At 46.4% G+C, this 19069-nt stretch overlaps 2 protein-coding genes across 3 annotated transcripts; one reads left to right on the top strand and one right to left on the bottom strand.

Moving 5' to 3' along the window:
• On the bottom strand, positions 1-9984 carry psmd2 (proteasome 26S subunit ubiquitin receptor, non-ATPase 2). 2 transcript variants are annotated; one of them, XR_013771072.1, is made up of 22 exons: positions 9821-9984; positions 9002-9058; positions 8759-8923; positions 8310-8431; positions 7608-7832; positions 7347-7505; positions 7103-7247; positions 6261-6321; positions 5981-6127; positions 5795-5901; positions 5291-5418; positions 5041-5128; positions 4792-4954; positions 4449-4550; positions 4211-4362; positions 4041-4124; positions 3612-3780; positions 2069-2163; positions 1828-1954; positions 1608-1726; positions 324-743; positions 1-273 (listed from the first exon to the last, which is right to left on the bottom strand). XR_013771072.1 is itself a non-coding variant. In XM_079224985.1 (21 exons), the coding sequence occupies exons 1-21, from the start codon at positions 9920-9922 to the stop codon at positions 561-563; spliced, it is 2700 nt and encodes an 899-aa protein (XP_079081111.1). In that variant the 5' UTR covers positions 9923-9984; the 3' UTR covers positions 1-560. The 2 variants fall into 2 exon arrangements, 1 of the variants encoding a protein (XP_079081111.1); XM_079224985.1 differs by having other exon boundaries at positions 1-743.
• Positions 9985-10778: 794 nt separating this feature from the next.
• On the top strand, positions 10779-18665 carry prss59 (serine protease 59, putative; the record flags this gene model as incomplete). Its single annotated transcript, XM_079224918.1, has 9 exons — positions 10779-10982; positions 11452-11633; positions 12313-12545; positions 13467-13602; positions 14074-14188; positions 16178-16379; positions 17007-17097; positions 17174-17376; positions 18402-18665. The coding sequence occupies 9 exons, from the start codon at positions 10779-10781 to the stop codon at positions 18509-18511; spliced, it is 1476 nt and encodes a 491-aa protein (XP_079081044.1). The 3' UTR covers positions 18512-18665.
• Positions 18666-19069: the final 404 nt, after the last annotated feature.

The raw sequence follows: 19069 nt of genomic DNA, 5'->3' as shown, positions 1-19069 counted from the left end.
TCATATTTCCACCACGCGGGTCTGAGTTTTTATTGATGATTCAACCTTTTACAGGACTGTAACAAAACAGAAACAATAAAATAAAAAAAAAGGTGAAGATAAAGACATACTTTTGAACCCTCTAATTACAAAAGATGAAGGGAACTGTTCCCACGTTGCAGCTGACCCCAGACCAGTCAGGCGGCTGGTTCAGTGCTCGTGGGAGACGTTGGATCTAAATGAGGAGTGGATACGGTCCCAGTCTGAGCCTCCCAGTGTCCTCCCAGTCTGAGCCTCCCAGTGTCCTCCCAGTCTGAGCCTCCCAGTGTCCTCCCAGTCTGAGCCTCCCAGTGTCCTCCCAGTCCAATTAACCAGACTCTCCCCTTGTCATGCCAGCAGGGAAAAGACAGGGAGAGGAAGGATAGGCCTCCTCGCTCTTCTCAGCCATGCGGTACACTACTAAATATAAACTGCCAAGAGCCATGAGGGCGACCCTTACACACACACACACACACACACACACACACACACACACACACATTCACACACACATACGGAGAGGCCGGTGAGAATGATTCAGTCTAGGTTTCGTAGTTGGGGTTCTTGCGCAGGATGACGAAGCCCTCCAGGATGGGCGTGACGGGCAGGTACTCCTCGGTGGCGAGCTCGGCGCGCTCGCCGTGCGCCAGCAGCACCGGCGTGGTGTGCGTCTGGAAACCCGTGATGGCCTTCGGCTTCCCCGCCTGGCCGACCACGTCCACCGCCTGGGGACGACACGCAGAACGGATCGAGTCAAAAACAGAACGTTCCTGCATGTTTATTGTGGATGAAACGCACTTCTTCTGATCCATTTGGTAGGGTTCATACATATTTTGACCAATGGATTTTCCACTTTTAACCAACATGCCATGACTTTTAACCAATATTCCATGACTTTTAACATCATTTCCATGACTTTTAATATAATTTCCATGAGCAAACATTTAGTGAAATCTGGGTGTAAACAGTAAAAAGTGAGTAAATGTAGTATTTAAACTAACAATGAGAATACAAAGCATACAGTAAACCTTAAATGACACAAATGAATGAGACAATAGTTTGATTAAAAGAATAAACATTTATATAGATGCCTGTATGTATGCCTGCTTATATTTTGAGCGTCTTTCTTTTAAAAGCATATTAATTATTTCAAACTCAGCGTAAATGAACGACATGAACACATGAATATAACACATTTACATGAACACATGAATATAACACACTTACATGACTTTTACTAAACTTTTGGGATTACATTTTTTTTAAGGACTTTTCCAGGCCTGGAAATTTTAAAATCCCATGACCGTACGAACCCTGGTTTCGACAAATTGGAAAATTTCCATATTTTCTCCATCATTCCTGCATATTTATTTTGCATGAAAAGCTTAAATTTGTTCTTTTTTTTCATGAAAACACGCTTCTTTCGATCCATTTGGATGAATTAGATGAAAAGACTGGACGCCATCCTCGTGTTTGTCCGTTAAAGATGCATTATACGCGTTATTTAAATGTCCATCTTCTCGTCTCATCCTCTGCAAGAAAGGACTGCCCACAGACAGACTGGTTATACTGGTTATACTGGGCCTCACCTGTCCGACTCTGACGGACACCGGCAGCGGCCGCAGCTCCTCGTCGAAGGTGACCAGCATGCGCGGCTGCATGGCGGCGACCAGCCCGTAGAGAATGTAGTGAGATTTCCCCAAGATGACTGCAACGCACACAGTGAACACAAGGGGGCGGCGTCAACACAAGCCGAACATAAAGAAGTGGAGGATGTGGAGCAGCGGGGAGGAGGGAGAGAGAACTGACTGTTCTTGACGTCCAGGAAGGAGACGAGCACGGTGAGCAGTCCGGCCACGGCCACCTGGCTCATCAGCTGCCGGTCGCTGTGGTACGGGCACAGCGTCAGCGTACCTTTGCCCAGGTGAGTCAGACCCTGCGGAGGCACAGAGAGGCGTCAGTCACACAGAAGAAACCCACCCACCCAAAAACACATCCCCGCCTCTCGCTCGCCCGGCACAGAGCGCCTCTTTGTGCCGTCGCCGCCCACCTGAGCCAGCCGGACCATGAAGAGGTTGTTGGGGTCTTTGGCGTGGTACTGGGCCAGCTGCCGCAGCATGGCGGCCAGACGGGCGTTGTTCGTGCCTGAGGAGGAGGAAGAGAGGAAGGAAGAGATGAAGAGCCGGTTGAATTAATGTTACGCTGAGGGACGTTCTGTCAGGAGAGGAGCAATGTGGAAAAACTTGTACTCAAAATTCATAATATCTTTCTTTTCACCCAACTTCTATTTTTATAAAACAAATGTCTTTTTTTTTAAATATTCAAAGCTTCTTTTTGAAGTCAGTCTTCATCATTTATGACGTCGTTCACCCAAAATGTATTTAACAAAATCCTCAGACAAAATTCCATTTGAATGAAGTGATTTATGAGATTAAATGAGGCGGTCTCCTCTTATTTTCTATCTAAAAAAATACAAATTGCCCTTCTTTGATGACCATTCAGTGTGTTGACTGCAGTGCAAAAATGTTTAGTTATTTTTAAAGGCTAAATGACAACGGGTTGAACTTTTTTTCCACTAAATTTGAACTTCACAACTCTCGAGTAAATGTACATGTCATTCTACAAATAGGTTAAAAGTAATAATATTAGCGTAGCCTCACATTTATCTGCAAGAGCACAGAATTTAGTTTTAGAATTCAGATGTTATGAATGAAGCTTGGACCAGTTACACCTCTATTATTAGAATTATTATTAGCAACTATTAATTCCTAGTTATAAATGGCTACTGTGCATTAAAGCCCATAAGTCATATTACACCTACAGGGTGTTTAGCATTGCTGCAGCTGTTCACACAAACACATGGGCGGGCGCACACACACACAAACGCGCGCACACAAGTGTACACACACACAAATGCGGGCGCACAAACGTACACATATGCGTACACACACACACACACACACACACACACAAACAAATGCGCGCACAAACACACAAATGCGGGCGCACACACAAATACGTACACACAAATGCGCGCACACACACACACACACACAAATAAATGCGCGCACAAACGCAGACAAACGCGCACACACACACACACACACACACATATGCGCACACACAAATGCGCGCACAAACGCGGGCGCACACAAACAAATACGCGCACAAATGCGCACACACACAAACACGCGCACAAATGTGGGCGCACACACATAAATGCGCGCACAAACACACACAAATGCATACACACATACACACAAATGCTCGCACAAACGCACACTTATGCGTACACACACACACACACACACACAAATGCGCGCACAAACACACACAAACGCGGGCGCACACAAAAATGCGCACACACAAATGCGCGCACAAATGCGTACACAAATGCGCGCACACACACACACACAAATGCGCGCGCACACACACACACACACACAAATGCGCGCACAAACACAAATGCGTGCACAAACACACATATGCGTACACACACACAAATGCGTACACACACACAAACAAACGTACACACAAACAAACGTACACACAAGTGCACACACACGCACACGCACACACACACACAGACTCACCGCTGCCCACCATGCCCATGGCGAAGATGGAGTTGTGAGAGACCTCGGGGTCGGCGTCGTGGGAGAACTTGCTGAGCGTGTCCAGGATGTTCAGCCGGGGGTTTGACACGGAGATGAGGGCGAGAGCGAGGGGCACGGCTCGCCTCAGGGTGGGCTCCCCGTAGCGCAGCTGGGGAACGAGCAACAGAGGGAACCGTCACGCGGAGGCAGAGGGAAGTACCCTGAACAGGAAGTACCCTGAACAGGAAGTACCCTGAACAGGAAGTACCCTGAACAGGAAGTACCCACCTCATCATTACCTAACCTTATATACATTATCGTGAGGTTTTTCCCGTTATCCTCGTGTTAAAATCGACTTTCGAAGCACATCTTGGAGCAGCTGTTAAAACAAACACCTGAAGGTCAAACAAAACAACTCAGACCACTGACCAGATGTCCGAATGTCCGCAGCGCCATTTCAGACCCGATCTCCTCCCCCATGGCGATCAGAGCAATACCGAGAACAGCAACGCCCTGAGAGGAAAGCATCCTGATGAAGTACCTGCTAAAGGTAGAGGTATTGGCATGCTGGAGGGTAACGGGTGTTGAGCCATCCGTACCTGGTGGGATCCCATGTCGGCGGCGGTCTCCTTCTTATCTTTGTCCTTCTTGTCCTTCTTGTCCTCCTTCTCCTCTTTCTCCTTCTCCTTGGCTTCGTAGTGTTCGCTGCAGATGTGGAGCAGCTGCTGCACCTTCAGCACGTTACCGGAGCCTGAAGCAGAGGGAAATTATGACAGCGAGTCGCTTATGGTCGAATAAATGCAGAGGTGGAGTGATGGGCGGCTCCACGAGACGGACCTGCATACGCGCAGATATCCACCAGCGTGTTGGCGAAGCTGCGGAACGGCTCGGGCACGACCTGCAGAGCAGCGAGGGTCGTCTCGATCGCCTCGCCTTTACCTACGGAAAGAAAAGGGGAAACGCACGGAGAATAGTTACCGCAGCTGCAGGCGTCAAAACAGCAGGAAACGCACACCTTTCTTCTTCTTGTGTCGCATGAAAGCACGAGGCAACCACTGATGTTCGTTGTGTTGCAGAATGACAATACATTATCCTAGAGTTCGCCTCGTTAAAAAGCAGATTCTGCTCTCCTACAGCGTAGAAAAAAGCCGCCGCGCATCACATAATGTCCGACGCTCACCCAGGTGGTTGAGCCCCAGGCCTAGAGGCAGCCAGCGGGCGTACGTGTCCTTCAGCTCCTGCTCGCTCTTCTCCATGATGGTCTGGACGATGGTGGACGTCACGTCGCCGTTACAAGATCCTACGGCGATCATGCCGCACGCCAGCGCCGTCACTCCCACCACCTGAGGGGTTCAAACGCACGCTTGAATGCTGCTTAACGCCGTGTGTGGAGGGGGAAACGTTTAACGCTTTAGGTACACAGCCGTACCTCCATGCTGGATTTGGAGTCTCCCATGACGGGCAGAAGCAGAGACAGGACGTCTTCGCGGTTGGAACCGGCGTAGGCGAGGCCCAGCCTGAAACCGAGGAGGAGACTTTAAAGATCACGATTCAAGCGGTCACAGCAGAGCAAGACACGCAGCTGAAGGGGCAGTTCCTTTACTTGTAGTTTAATTTAAAAGCTACAGACCAGTGTTTTTCGTATTTGACCGTTTACTCTACTTCTACTTCCTCCTCACCCAAAGATGGCTCCTATCCTCATGATGTTGCTGTTGTGGAGGACGTAGTCCGAGAGCAGGGCGAGGGCCGGGTCGCATTCGTTCCTCACACCCGAGTTCACGATGCCACAAGCCAGGAGGGCGCCAGACTGAGAGAGAGAGTAACAGAAATACACATCTTAACAGTTTATTAAGAGCATTTTAAATCCATCTTGTAAATGTCAATTGGGCAATAAGGAGAAAATATATATATTTTTAACCAAATACCTCAATATAGAGAAAATATTGAAGAATTCACCATTGGTGCTTTGACAAAATCAGATTTTTTTAATATAAAATCATCAGTAATGTGGATATAATAATAGAAAATAACAGAAAATACAACACATATGACATTAAGTGACTCTGCTTCCGTCTGGAGAAACCTCAGACAGATCCTCAACTACAAGCCTAAAGATTCATATTTTACATTTTCATCATTACGCACCATTCACACATCCGTCACAGAGACTTTACAACGTTTACCTTGATGTAGTCCTCAGAGGAGTAGAGATATTTGTCGATCTGGGTCAGACCGCCGTCCACGTCCCACAGCAGGATCATACCCAGGGAGGCTGCGGCGCTCAACATACCTGAGGATACAGTATATTAGTAAAGTACAAGCACATGATGCCAATGCGTCGGCCGAGTCGAGAGCGAACTCCACTCTACCGTGGTCCTTGTTCTTGTACAGCCATTTGTTGCCGTCGTCCGTGAGCAGCTTGTCCTGACCGAAGGCCGCGTTGACGAAGCCGTTCACGAAGGAGGAGGCCAGGTTCATGCGGGCCGAGTCCACCTGGGAGCCGCTGCCTCCGAACCCTGCCGCACAAAGGAGGGGAGGTCACGCACAAAACAACCACGAGCAGCTGCTATCCTGATTTAAAATCTGTTAATTAGTGTGTCTGCCACCAGCGAATACCAAACACACACAACCTGCAGGCACGAGACTCACTGTTGTTCTCCAGGTGTGTTTTGTAGATGTCATCTGGGACTTTGGGTTCCATGATGTCCAACTAGGGAGGAAGACAAGAGTGTTATTAAGAACGAGTCGTGTCCTTCTATGATCCGTTATTCATTATTATTCAGTCGACCGAACTTTATTAATCTGACCTGGAAACTCTCCAAACACAAGACATCTTTTACCCTGTCATTGTAAAATGTAAAGTACACAACACTGCTAGGGGGTATCAGCTGATGTGGAGCGACAGGGATCCTGATTGGGCGATTTGTCTCTTTAAAGTCAGATAAAAAATGCTTTGGGTTTGCCCATTACTCCAGAGAGATAAGGTTAAAATGACTCTTTAAATCTGTTAATAAAGTGATGGCGACTAAATAGTTGTATATTTTCAATGTGTTGGTATCATCATCAGAGAAATGATGTTCCACATTTAGGTCTGGTAAATTTGATAATTTCTATTTAATGAGAAAATACTCAGTACTTTTCTTTTGTCATGTAGTTAATTCACACAAGTGTCTACAAATGTGGTTATTTCATGTGATGAATAAATATTAAATTGCCTATATCATGACAGACGTCTTAGTTAGTGTGCTGTAAAAGGAAAGATGCTGAAAACGAACATTGTCCGGAGGTTCCATCTTATTTTTTCCCATCTAAAACACTAAATAAAAAGCGTGTCTGATATACAGGTGAGCATTCTACGGCGTGGATCTATTTATGTTGAGTATCTTTCTTCAGTCTAATATCTCATTAACTATCATCTCTCCGTTTGAGACTTAAAGTCTCCGATGTCGTCTCCTCCTCTTCCTCCTCCTCCTCCTCCTCCTCCTCCTCACCTCTCTGGCCAGGGCCAAGAAGTTGCTGTTGAGCTGCACGTTGGACATGATCTCCGTCAGGTCCTCGTAGTCCTCCACGTCCTCGTTGAGCTCCAGGAACATGCCGTGGCGACCCAGCATGTAGGCCATCTGCTTCTGGATCACGCTGAGAGGCAGAAAGAGGAGTTTGTTTTTCCATACAGCTCCAACAACAACAACAAGACACAAGGAGAGGCGAGAGTAGAACTATTTTTATCCTGCTTACATGTCTTTGCAGGACGTGAAGATGTTCTCCACCAGCTCCACGTCGTTGAGCATCAGCGCCAGGCGCAGGGCTTCTGGGTAACGGTTGAACTTCCTGAAGATGTTCAGGGAACTTCTCAGCAGCGCCGAGTTTTCGGGCTCGGGAACGTAACTCACACAGCTGGAGGAGCGAAGAGGGAAAGTTCAGAGAGGAAAAAGGGCACATATGAAAAAAGATCTATGAAGACATGCTCATCTTTCTTTTCCATAAACCTGAACATACCTAGTGAGGTACAGGCAGACTTTGCTGTAGGCGTTTTCGTCGATGTAGTCCTCCAGCATTTCCAGCCTCTCGATCTCCATCAGCAGGTCGCACGCCTCGTGCTCGGCATTGTGGGCCATGTTGTATGGCACGATCTCCCTCACCAGTTTCAGCAGCGTCTCCTGCTGCGTCTTGTCGCTCTCCTCCACCTCCTGCCACTCCTTCGCCACCTCGCCGGCCAGATGCCTGCGATGCGACAGAAAAGAAAAAAAGGTGTCAAAATGTCCTGTTTTTTAGGCTGAAGAAATATGCCGCCGCTGGTCCCATGAACTTCATAATGTCTTTATTCTTAGAGGGACCTTTTATCCAACACAGTATATTTTACAGCCACATTGTTCGCCGACAGTCTCTCTTTCCGAACACCAATGTCTGATTATGATCATAAACAGAAGTTCACCTTCCGTTCCCCTAGTTTTCATTGTTCAGTGTAATTCATCATCAGGTTCTCCTGGTTTTTTGTACTAGAAGCTGAAACGTAATACTGTTTTTCCCCCCGTCTGCATTCCAAACTGAAAGGGGATAACCTTTCTTTGTGTTTCGTGAAACTGGAGCAGCGCAGTTATTAAAAATAGAGGAACGGAGAATTGGTAGTGAAACAAAAATCACCCAAACGAGCATCGAGGAATCTCTGCAGCCAAACACGAGATCGTCGGGTCTTCTTACCTGACGTATTCGTGTCCCCAGGAGGCCAGCTCTTCCTGGGAGCCGAGCAGACGGTACTTCAGACACTCTCGCTCGCCGCTCATGGTCATGGCCAGCACCGACACCACGTCTCCGCAGAAACGCTGCGAAACACAAAACAACGTTTGAACTTCGATTGTCTTTCGACTGAAGCCAAGGAGCTGCAACGTTCAGTCGATAAACCCATTCGTCGGCAATCAGAACACTGAATATGTTTCATTTATTTTTTGTGTTTTGTCATTTGGACAAAAGAAAGGCTAAGAGGGTATGAAACACCTGCAATATATAGCTTCTACACCACATCTGAATAGACCATTATACTATTAAAATAATATAAATTAACTGTTTTTAGATATTTATACCCACTGAAAAGTGGGTATAAATAAAAGAGTGCCAATGCATGAATATCATAGTTTTAGCAGCGCTCTTACCTTGTTCTCTCCGGCAGCCATGGCCTCATAGCGCTCCTTCAGCTTGCCGTAGTGTGGGCGCAGGAATTTGAGGGGTTTGGGCACCGAGGTCATGGAGGTGGTCGAGGAGCGGATCAGTCTGCGCAGCTCTTCCAGGGCCGGGCGGTGCAGCTCTACGTTCGTATCCTGCCAATGTGTAGAAAACACAAGGTTATTTTTTGTTCTGCCTTTACAAAAAAAAATACACAACAAAGTAATACTTACACTCAGTCTCTCCACCATCATCTCCAGGTCCTCTTGTAACTGCTTGTCTTCTTCTGACTGCGAGTTAGTGAAGAAAACAACATCATCTGTTATTATTGAAACTTTAAACAATGAAGAAGAAGAAAAAACAAACGAGAATGCATTTGATGCGGCTGATTTTGGCCTTGAAAGGAAGACTTTGGTTGATAATGTTCATGACATATGATCATCAACTGCCTTTGTGATGTTGTTTAGATTACATGCTGTGAAACAAAAGCACGCAAAAGGGAGAAATAATCATATTAAAACTGAGAATGTCCAGCTGTCGCATTTAGAGCAACTCTAACATACTTTATAAATACAATAGTATTCCTTTAAAACACTCAATTCCCCCCATTTGATACCAGCTGACTCTGCCCCCTTTAAAAACACTAATGTGCTTTTTTTTTTTTTTTAATGAAATGCATCATGATAATGACAAATATTGACAATTATAAATATATTCCACAAACCCGGAATAAAGTAATCTGGCCAGTCACATTTAGCACCTGCTAATTGACGAGCTAGCTAGCTAGCTAGCTTGCTAACTAGCTAGGCGAGTTTGATCCGTTCCGACTTTTTAAAAAGCCGCGGAAATTTATTTTAAACAAATGAAAAAAAAGAAGCTGGTTTTGTGCGAGACATTATCGTCTGTTTAATGAACAGTCTGTGAAGGATCTATCTGGAGTGACAACGACTTGGGGCCTTGTCAGCCGTGTTGTCAAAGCGGCCGTGACTAAGGTAAAAAATAAAAAAACTCAACACCTCCGTTTGAATGAGCAAAATAACCCAAAAAATTACCAGTTCTTGCTCCTCTTTCTTCTCCTTTCCCTTTCCCTTCTCCTTCTCCTTCTCGTCGGTCTTCTCCGGCTGCTTATTCTCTTTGTTTTTTGCCTCCTCCATAGTTGCGGCTCTAGGAAACTATCGGCTAGCAAACGGAAACTGAGGATGACTGCTGCGAGCGGACCGTTTCTTCTTCTGCACCTTCTTTAGGGTAGAAATCGCTTTGTCGGTTTACTCTAGCGCCCCCGCCCCGTGCTGGTGGGGATGTGGAGTTGTTCGTACGTGGGTACTTCACGTCCTGTGCAGAACGCAGGGAACTTTGAGTGACACCTTCACGGTTAGAAGATACATTACATTTTATTGTTTTATTTTATTAGCCATACAGTAATGTCGCATATAAACATTCAACACAATTCAGATTTAAGAATGAATATATTTTGTAATATGTACAGATAACATATATGTCGTATGTACAGATAACAGATAGTTACTTCGTATAATGAAAAATGTATTTTTGCTCGGTCCTCCTTCCACAGAGAATTACAATACACTTAAGGTAAACAATTTCATTAAAATTAAGAATTAATAAAAAATTTAAAAAATCCTATAAATGCTAATAGTATAAGAAAATATAAAAAATAAGGCACACAAATATGAGAACAGTATTGAAGTGCATCTCTGTCTTATCTCTCTTTTGCTTGCGCAAACATTTTATATTTAGAATAAATAATGGCGACAATATAAAATAAAAAGTTGTTTCGGGAGGACGATGCAAAGACATCATATACATACATTAAGTAGATACTGATAATATAATTAGTTGAAAAAACGTAGAAACTGGAAAATATCCGTAAAAATGAGGTGAAAGCCATTTTTCCCCACGTTTTGCGAGTCACTTTAAAGCAGCAAATCACATGATCACGTGGAGTTAAATCACCTGACCGCGTCCTCGTGTCTGTGTTGCTCGTACAGCGACATGGCTCTGCAGAGGTGTGCGTCGCTGCTGCTGCTGCTGCTGCTCTGCGTGTGTGTCGGCGCTCACGGCGGGTTCAAGGGCTTCCGGAGCTTTCGGACCCTCAAAGGAGGCCATGAGGTCAGAGAGAGGACCGGGTCCGAGGAGCGGTGGTTCACCCAGAAGCTGGACCACTTCAACGGCGCAGACGGCAGAGAGTGGAAGCAGGTACGACCAGGGAAGTGTGTTATGCGTGTCCTCACAAGGACTGAACGTATATTTAGAAATATATATATAAACTTTTTGACAGATGAATCGTTTGTCATTTAATAATAAAGTCTATATTTATTTAAAAGGAGGTGCACTTTTTAAGTGAAATTGCCTTTTAATTATTGTGGATTTATTTTTTGTTAATTTAAGACCGAGCATTCATATAACCATATTTTTTGTGTGTGTCTTTATGCACATGACTCAAGATAAATAAATAAATAAATAAAATAATAAAGATGGCTGCATGACCCCTGATGTCTCTGTAGAGTCTCTCTCTTCCTCCTTTCTCTTCCTCTTCCTCTTCAATATGCTTTATTGGCATGGATGTTGCAAAGACCGTATTGCCAAAGCATTAGGAGGTAACAACATAAAACAATGCTTCATATGGATATAAAAATACAATGAAATGCACCTCTCTCTCCTCCAGAGGTACTTTGTGAATGAAGCCTTCTACAAGCCGGGCGGTCCGGTGTTCCTGATGATCGGCGGCGAGGGCCCGGCCAATCCGGCCTGGATGACCAACGGCACCTGGCTCACCTACGCCGAGAAGTTGGGGGCGCTCTGCCTGATGCTGGAGCATCGCTTCTACGGGAAGAGTCATCCCGCCGCGTGCGTTCCACCTCCTGTTTGTGTTTTGTCTTTGCTGATTTTTAAACTCTTGACCTTGTGCGAGGGCCCGTCCACGTCTGAGCCTGTTTTTATTTAGTATTTGTTTATTCTAACGGACGTTTTAGAGACTATAATCAGTTTGCTTTAGTTTGCTAGAATTATCCAACTAACACAAACCTTTTGTTTTGTTTGTTCTTATCATTTTTTTTTTTTATATATATATATATATATATATATTCACACACACTCACTGTAACTCTCGCAGACACATAGACACACACACACACACTCACTCTAACTCTCGCAGACACACACTCTCGCAGACACACACACACACACACACACTCACTCTAGCTCTCGCAGACATCCTGAGCAGTGTGAACTAAAATAAGCCAAATAAATACAACTGCAACCAAGTGGACCAACTTTATTAGTCTGTGCCAAAACAATAAACCTAGCTACAACCGTTCTTTACCAAGTTGGAGTTAAATATCTTTAGTCTTGCTGGACTGGACTAAAACAAACGTAAAATATAAGAATCCTTTTACAAAGTGCAGATCAACTCAACAACAGGAAGTCGGTTTTGTTTCTCATGGGTTTGCTGTGCGCAGCAGTGACGCTGTCTCACCACCAGGTGGCAGCACTGCATTCTAATTGAAGCCTCTCCTCTCCATCCCAGGGACCTCAGCCTGGGCAGCCTGCGCTTCCTGAGCAGCCTCCAGGCGCTGGCCGACCTGGCCCACTTCCGCTCCGTGGAGGCGGAGGCCCGCGGGCTGTCCGGCAGCAGGTGGGTGGCGTTCGGCGGCTCGTACCCGGGGTCTCTGGCCGCCTGGTTCAGGCTGAAGTACCCGCACCTGGTGCACGCCGCCGTGGCAACCAGCGCGCCGCTCCACGCGACGGTCAACTTCCCAGGTATTGAGGTTCCCTGTTGACATGATGGGACACACACACACACACACACACACACACACACACACACACACACACACACACACACAGGGTGTGACGGTCCATGTTCACAGTGCAATAGTATCAGACGGAATACAAAAGAAAATGTTGCTCAATGTTTTGGGAAGTTTAAGTTCCGGACGGATGAAAGAGATGAGTTTGTGTGTGTGTGTGTGTGTGTGTGTTGTGTTTGGCTGAGCGTGTTGTTTTCCTGCAGGAAAGGCTGAGGGGCGTAGGGGAGGAATCAAGGTCAGAGCAGCTTTGAACGCGTACCTGCACCGTCACACTCGCAGACACACACTCACCGGCACGAACTCACACTCACACACACACACACACACACACACACTCGCAGACGCCGAAACACATTCGCAGACACTGATGCATACGCAGACACACACACTCTCACTCGCACACACACTCGCAGACACACACACTCTCACTCGCACACACGCTCGCAGACACACACACTCTCACTCACACACACACTCTCACTCGCACACACACTCGCAGACACACACACTCTCACTCGCACACACACTCGCAGACACACACACTCTCACTCGCACACACGCTCGCAGACACACACACTCTCACTCGCACACACGCTCGCATACACACACACTCGCCGACGCACACACACTCGCCGACGCACACACACTCGCCGACACACACACACACACTCGCCGACGCACACACACTCGCCGACACACACACACACACACACACACACACATCTCTTGGTCGTCATGAGCAACAAGAGGCTTCTCAGCGATGTGGAGTTTCTCTTCTGTTTCTTAAACTGTATAAATTCTCCGTTTCCCTTTCCCTGGGCGCTTCCTGTGTGTTGTTGTGTGGTTTTAAGTGTGTGTTTGTGTGGCGCAGAGTACCTGGAGGTGGTGTGGCGCTCGCTGGCCTCCGAGCGCGCCGACTGCCCCGCCCTGGTGCAGAAGGCTTCCCGGGCCCTGCTGGAGCGCCTGAGCGACCCCGAGAGCCACGACGACGTCACCAAGGACTTCAAGTACGGCGCTGCACTCCTCTTGTGTCCATAATGAATAAATGATACGTTATTTTTCCAAATATCTGCTCTGAAAAGCACCGATAGAATGTTTCATAAGTTCAGTGTCGATATTGCAAAGTTGCCAAAATCCCAAACTTTCATAGATGTAAAGGATTAATTTTATTTTGGGAGGCTTTACCGTCTTAAAGGGAAACATTTAAAAAAAAATGTGGATGTCCAGTCGGCGTTGCTGGTGACGATGCAATGCAACCTGGGACATGTAGGCCACTAGCGGCTCTGAGAGCTACGCTTTCCCTGTCAAAATATATACAAGTTGGTTCAACACATCTGAAGAAGTGCAGCTGGAAGCTTCAAACGCTGAAACGGCACAAGGTTGATTTTCCTAAAACGATAACTGTACAACCCTCTTGTCTCCCTTCACCTCCCTCCTTACTCCCTCGTGTCCTCTCCTCCCCCTCTCCCCTCCTCCAGCTTGTGTTCCAAACTGCAGATCAAGACCGAGATGGACTCGGCCTACTTCCTGGAAATGCTGGCTGGCAACTTCATGGACGTGGTGCAGTACAATGAAGACAACCGAGACTTTGAGGTGACAGTCGACCAGGAAGTTGTGTTTCATGACAAAATAAGTCCTCATTGCTCAGTCATGTGACTGTAGACTTCTTTATTGGATCTGTATTGCCTAATTAAACTCATGGAAATGATTTACATTAGCTGCCCAGATTAAATGGCTTGAATTTGACGCTATAGAGCCAGTTGGAGCTTAGTTTAGCTTAGCATAAAGACAGGAAGCTGGGGTCCAAATGACACATAGCTCCGCCTACCAGCACCACTAAAGACAAACCAGGTGTTTCCACCATTTCCAATAAAGGCCCCTTTCCCCCAAAAATGCTGCTTTAATTCTCGCCAAATTTTCCTCAATTGCATTGTAATATGTGAGAAATATGATGTTCGATGTCTCAGAATGCTCGAACACGTTGGTGGAAAGATGTTCTAAAACACAATATGGACATACAGTAAAACCCTCCAATGACGCCAAGGGTCAAGATGACAAAAGCGCTGATAAACCCGCATTACGTCGTTCTGTATTTACCGCATGATGTCCGATTTGTGTGTGTGTGTGTGTCCTGGTACTTCTGCCAGCCAAACACACTGCAAACTGTTCCTCCCCTCCTCCTCCGCCGTCTGAGTGCACTCAGCTGTGTGGTCACAAGCGTCCTCTAAGCGACCCGGGTACGTCTCAGAGTGAGCGAGGAGTCGCCCGGCCAGTCGATGGCGGTATGAAACCGTCCATGAAACGTTTTTTTTTTATTTTTTAGAACCACAAGAGAACCCTGAGCGTGCAGCAGAACCGGTCGCCAGAGATGTGCGTTCACTTTGCTGCAGCACAACGTGAGATTGGCCGTGGACAGATAACTGATGGAGAGTCGGTTGGGTTGAGCATTCCAAACTGTCATAAATCACATTGTAAAGAATACAGCTCCTTTATTTCAAAGAAGAAGTCCCCTTCCCTCTCCGTCCCCTCCGGGGCCTCGAGGAGACGTGAGTCCGGTTACCAATAAGCCGACGTGTGAGGGGAACAGAACAAAAGCCTCTCTGCTCTCTCTGGTTTCCTGTCGCCCCCGAGCGAAAGAGGCGCTTATAAAAGAGCTGAGAGGAGCGCTGGGCCACGGAAACCAGGACCAGGACCAAGCAGCTGCCCTGTGACACAAAGGAGCACACTAGCAGGTTTTAGGTACCGCTGAGGAATTCAGGGGGGAAAAGGGACGAGGGCCGAGGTGAAACCCAATCGGAGGAGGCGGCTTCACAGTCGAGGGGTTATCAATGGGGGGCTTTTATAAAATACGGAAGGGACGTTATGCAACGCTAAGGCTCGTGGAACAAGTTCCTCTTTTCACACAGAAAGGTGCAGAGAGAGAGAGAGAGACGGGGATGCATTTATAGTGGAGGAGGATTCGCTTTTGCACTGAGGAACAACTCAGTCAATACTGCGTTTGCTTTCAAGCTAATTTATACCTGGAATTGCATTGTGGGTCGTTTAGTCATCCAAAAGTCCAAGAGCTCTGTTCCTTTTGAGATGGATAGATAGATATAGACCTTGATTTTTATATTCATCAGATGATATCCAGTCAATTTATTGTTTGTATGCACAATCTCTTGGACTGGTTACAAAAATACCTTTTATAGAAATAAGTTAATTAAATAAATACAGGTTGAACATCTGAGAATCTCTCTCTCTCCCTCCCATTTCTTGACTGGTCCTTAAACTGGATTTTGAGGATGCCCAGTTTCAGCTGGAACAGGAAGTGGTCTCTTTAAAAAGCCACTGGGATGCATCTGCATAAAACTCCCCCGACATGAAACCCACAACACAAGCGGGGTCCTTTTTGTCTTGTGGGTTTCTTTTTTTTTTTAGCTGAGGGCAGATAATGGAGCCGGGATGATGTGCAAGTACATGTCACAAGTTCATGTCTCCTTTCACAATAAAAGCTCGGGGGGGAAAAAAACGCCTTCATCATGAGGTAATCTGAACATTATTTGAAGAATTGACTTCATTTATTTTCTTCCTCTCCTTCAGGGCGCGACGGGCACCAACATCACCATCAAGGTGCTGTGTGGCGTGATGGGTGACGCCTCACTCGGGGAGCCTTACGCCCGCTACGCCGCCGTGGCCCGCCTCATGATGGACACCTTCTCCATCAAATGCCTGAACGCCAGCTACGAAAGCTACCGCGGAGACATGACTGATGCATCTTGGGACGGGCCGGCTGCAGGGGGAGGTGTGTGTAGACGTGGTTATTTTAGTAGCCTCTACTTAAGAACGTCTCCAGCTATTTTTTTCAGCTTTGTGTTTTTTGGGGCCCTTTTCTTGGCTGGTTGGTGTGTTTTTCTGATGACTAACGGAGACGGTGTGATGTCACGTTTAGGTTTTTTCCACTGTCGTCCAGTAATAATACATAATACAGGAGCAATCAGCTGCAGAAACAACAGTAGCCTCAGGAGACCAGACGGGTGGCAGTCGTGACTGAGCAAAACCCATTTCAGGGTGTTGTTGAAAGGATGCAAAAATATATATACACACACACACACACACACACACACACACACACACACACACACACACACACACACACACATATATATATACTAGGCAATTTCTGGCTACGTAGATCCATCGAACAATGTAATTACATCACGTAACTACTAAAAATAAAAAGGAGGAGGGGAAAAAAAAAAAGTCCTGTAACCAGGGGAAATGCCAAAAATAATGTTTTCTTCTCGGAAGTTAAATTTAAAATAAGAACATGTCAGGTCAGTATAGAGTTCCAACTTTGCACGTTTTAAACAGAAATGGATGTTCTATATTCCATGTTGTGTTACACAAACTGATTTGTGTGTGTTGTCAGGGAGGCAGTGGGTCTACCAGACCTGCACTGAATTTGGATTCTACCAGAGCACCGACTCGCCCAACCAACCGTTCTCCGGCTTCCCTCTTGCGTGAGTTCCCCAAACGTCGACTATCTCGCCTAAATAAGTGTCGGCACGTGGCTAATCCGTGTTTTTCCCGTTCTAGGTATCACGTGAAACAGTGCGCCGACTTCTACAACGTCAGCGCCGAGCAGCTGGCGGAGGCCGTGGCTCAGACCAACGAGTTCTACGGCGGCTACGACGTCCGCTCCAGCAGAATAGTTCTGCCCAACGGCTCCATCGACCCGTGGCACGCACTGGGCGTCACCCAGGACATCACGCCGGACCTGCCCGCTGTTTTCATCAAGGGTGAGAAGCAGTGTGTGTCTTCTTCGGTCTGATCTTAAATAAACAAAGGGGAAAAACTAAAAGAAAAGCCCAGATTTACCACAACTAGTGAGCTAGATACCGTAAAAGTCGGGTTACAAGCCGCTACTACCTTCGGTCAGTGTCCCGTTAGCTCCCCGCTGTAGCCAGCTAGCGCTCCTGCTAGCTCGCCGGTAGCTCCCTGACAACCACCGACGGTAGCGGGACCAGCCCCGGCTCGACACCCGACTCAGGCAGAGGGGATGCGGGCAGTAGCAGCAGCGCTAGTAGCTGCTAGCTTGCTACAGCAGGGAGCTAGCAGCAGCGCTAGTAGCTGCTAGCTTGCTACAGCAGGGAGCTAGCAGCAGCGCTAGTAGCTTCTAGTAGCTGCTAGTAGCTGCTAGCTTGCTACAGCGGGGAGCTAGCAGCAGCGCTAGTAGCTTCTAGTAGCTGCTAGTAGCTGCTAGCTTGCTACAGCAGGGACACCCACCGGAGGTAGAAGCGGCTTGTAACCCGACTTTTACGGTACGTGTTTGTTTGTGACCAACTTGATGGATACATTTGCTCTTTTATTCCCAATACGCTTGTGTCTACTGATCAAAATTGAGTGGAAGGTTTAAAAGACTTCCATCTGTTTTTAAAAAGGGGAAATACACCAGCTTTTGTATTTGGTTGTCCACTCGGTGTTTGATGGTGACATGCGTACATAGTCGAAAACATCCTGCCTATGATATATCTGATGACGGTAAATCCAGTTTTCTCTGTTCTCGTTTATGTAGACGGTCCTTTGACTCCAGTTCCTCATTAATAAGACTTGACGAGATTTTAATCTAAAATGTGTTGAGTCACACACGATCATTTAAGACTGGAGTTCCTTTTTGTGATTGCTTCACGTTACAGAAACCAAGCAACAGTTTCAGCGTTGAAACAATGGCTCACTTGTTCAACTCTAACTTTATAAGGTGGATAATTGTTTCGCTGCCATATCCTTTTTAATATATATATTTATTTTCCCCTCTCTGATCCAGGAACAGCCCACTGTGCCAACATGTACCCTGCCAGGAGCGAGGATCTCCCCCAGCTGGCTCTGGCCCGGGATCACATCTTCTTGCTTCTCCAGAGGTGGCTGAAGCAGTGACGGACAGCTGAACGGGCCAATCGGAACAAAGAAATTCATACTTTTTGTCCCAATCATTGATGTCGGATTGAGACTATGCATTAAAAAAAAGAAAATGCACTTTACACAAGCCTTAGACAGCACAGGTATTTCAAATGAATGGGACCATTTTGAGCAGATGAATAAATACTTTTTGTTTTTGGAAAGACTGAAGGGCCTTTTTTCTTCCTCCATTTTCAGTTTCATTTTGAGTCAACGATGCCAAGCTTAATGTGGTGCAGAGTAGTCAGAGAAAGCTTTATTAAGTTAATGCTTTAAGGACGCAGGTTTAACTTCAAATGAACTGACCGCCGTTTGAACTTTCAACTGAAGACCGAAATACTTCATCACGCTCGATCATTTCACAAGATGTGAACTGGTGCAAAAAAAAAGTGAAGTTGTGCAAGTATGCAAACTCTAGATGTTCCCAGCATAGCGTTTGCCTTTTGTATACAATAAGCAAGGTCACTGCCTTTTGTTGACCAATGGAATCCAACTCTTGACAAAGAACATTTCATGTTGAGAAACTTTCACAGCAAA

This window comes from Taurulus bubalis, assembly GCF_910589615.1.
Source record: "Taurulus bubalis genome assembly, chromosome: 10".
In the NCBI taxonomy this organism is placed as follows: Eukaryota; Metazoa; Chordata; class Actinopteri; order Perciformes; family Cottidae; genus Taurulus; species Taurulus bubalis.
The sequence above is the reverse complement of the archived record's forward strand: the minus strand, read 5'-3'. Positions and strand labels throughout refer to the sequence as shown.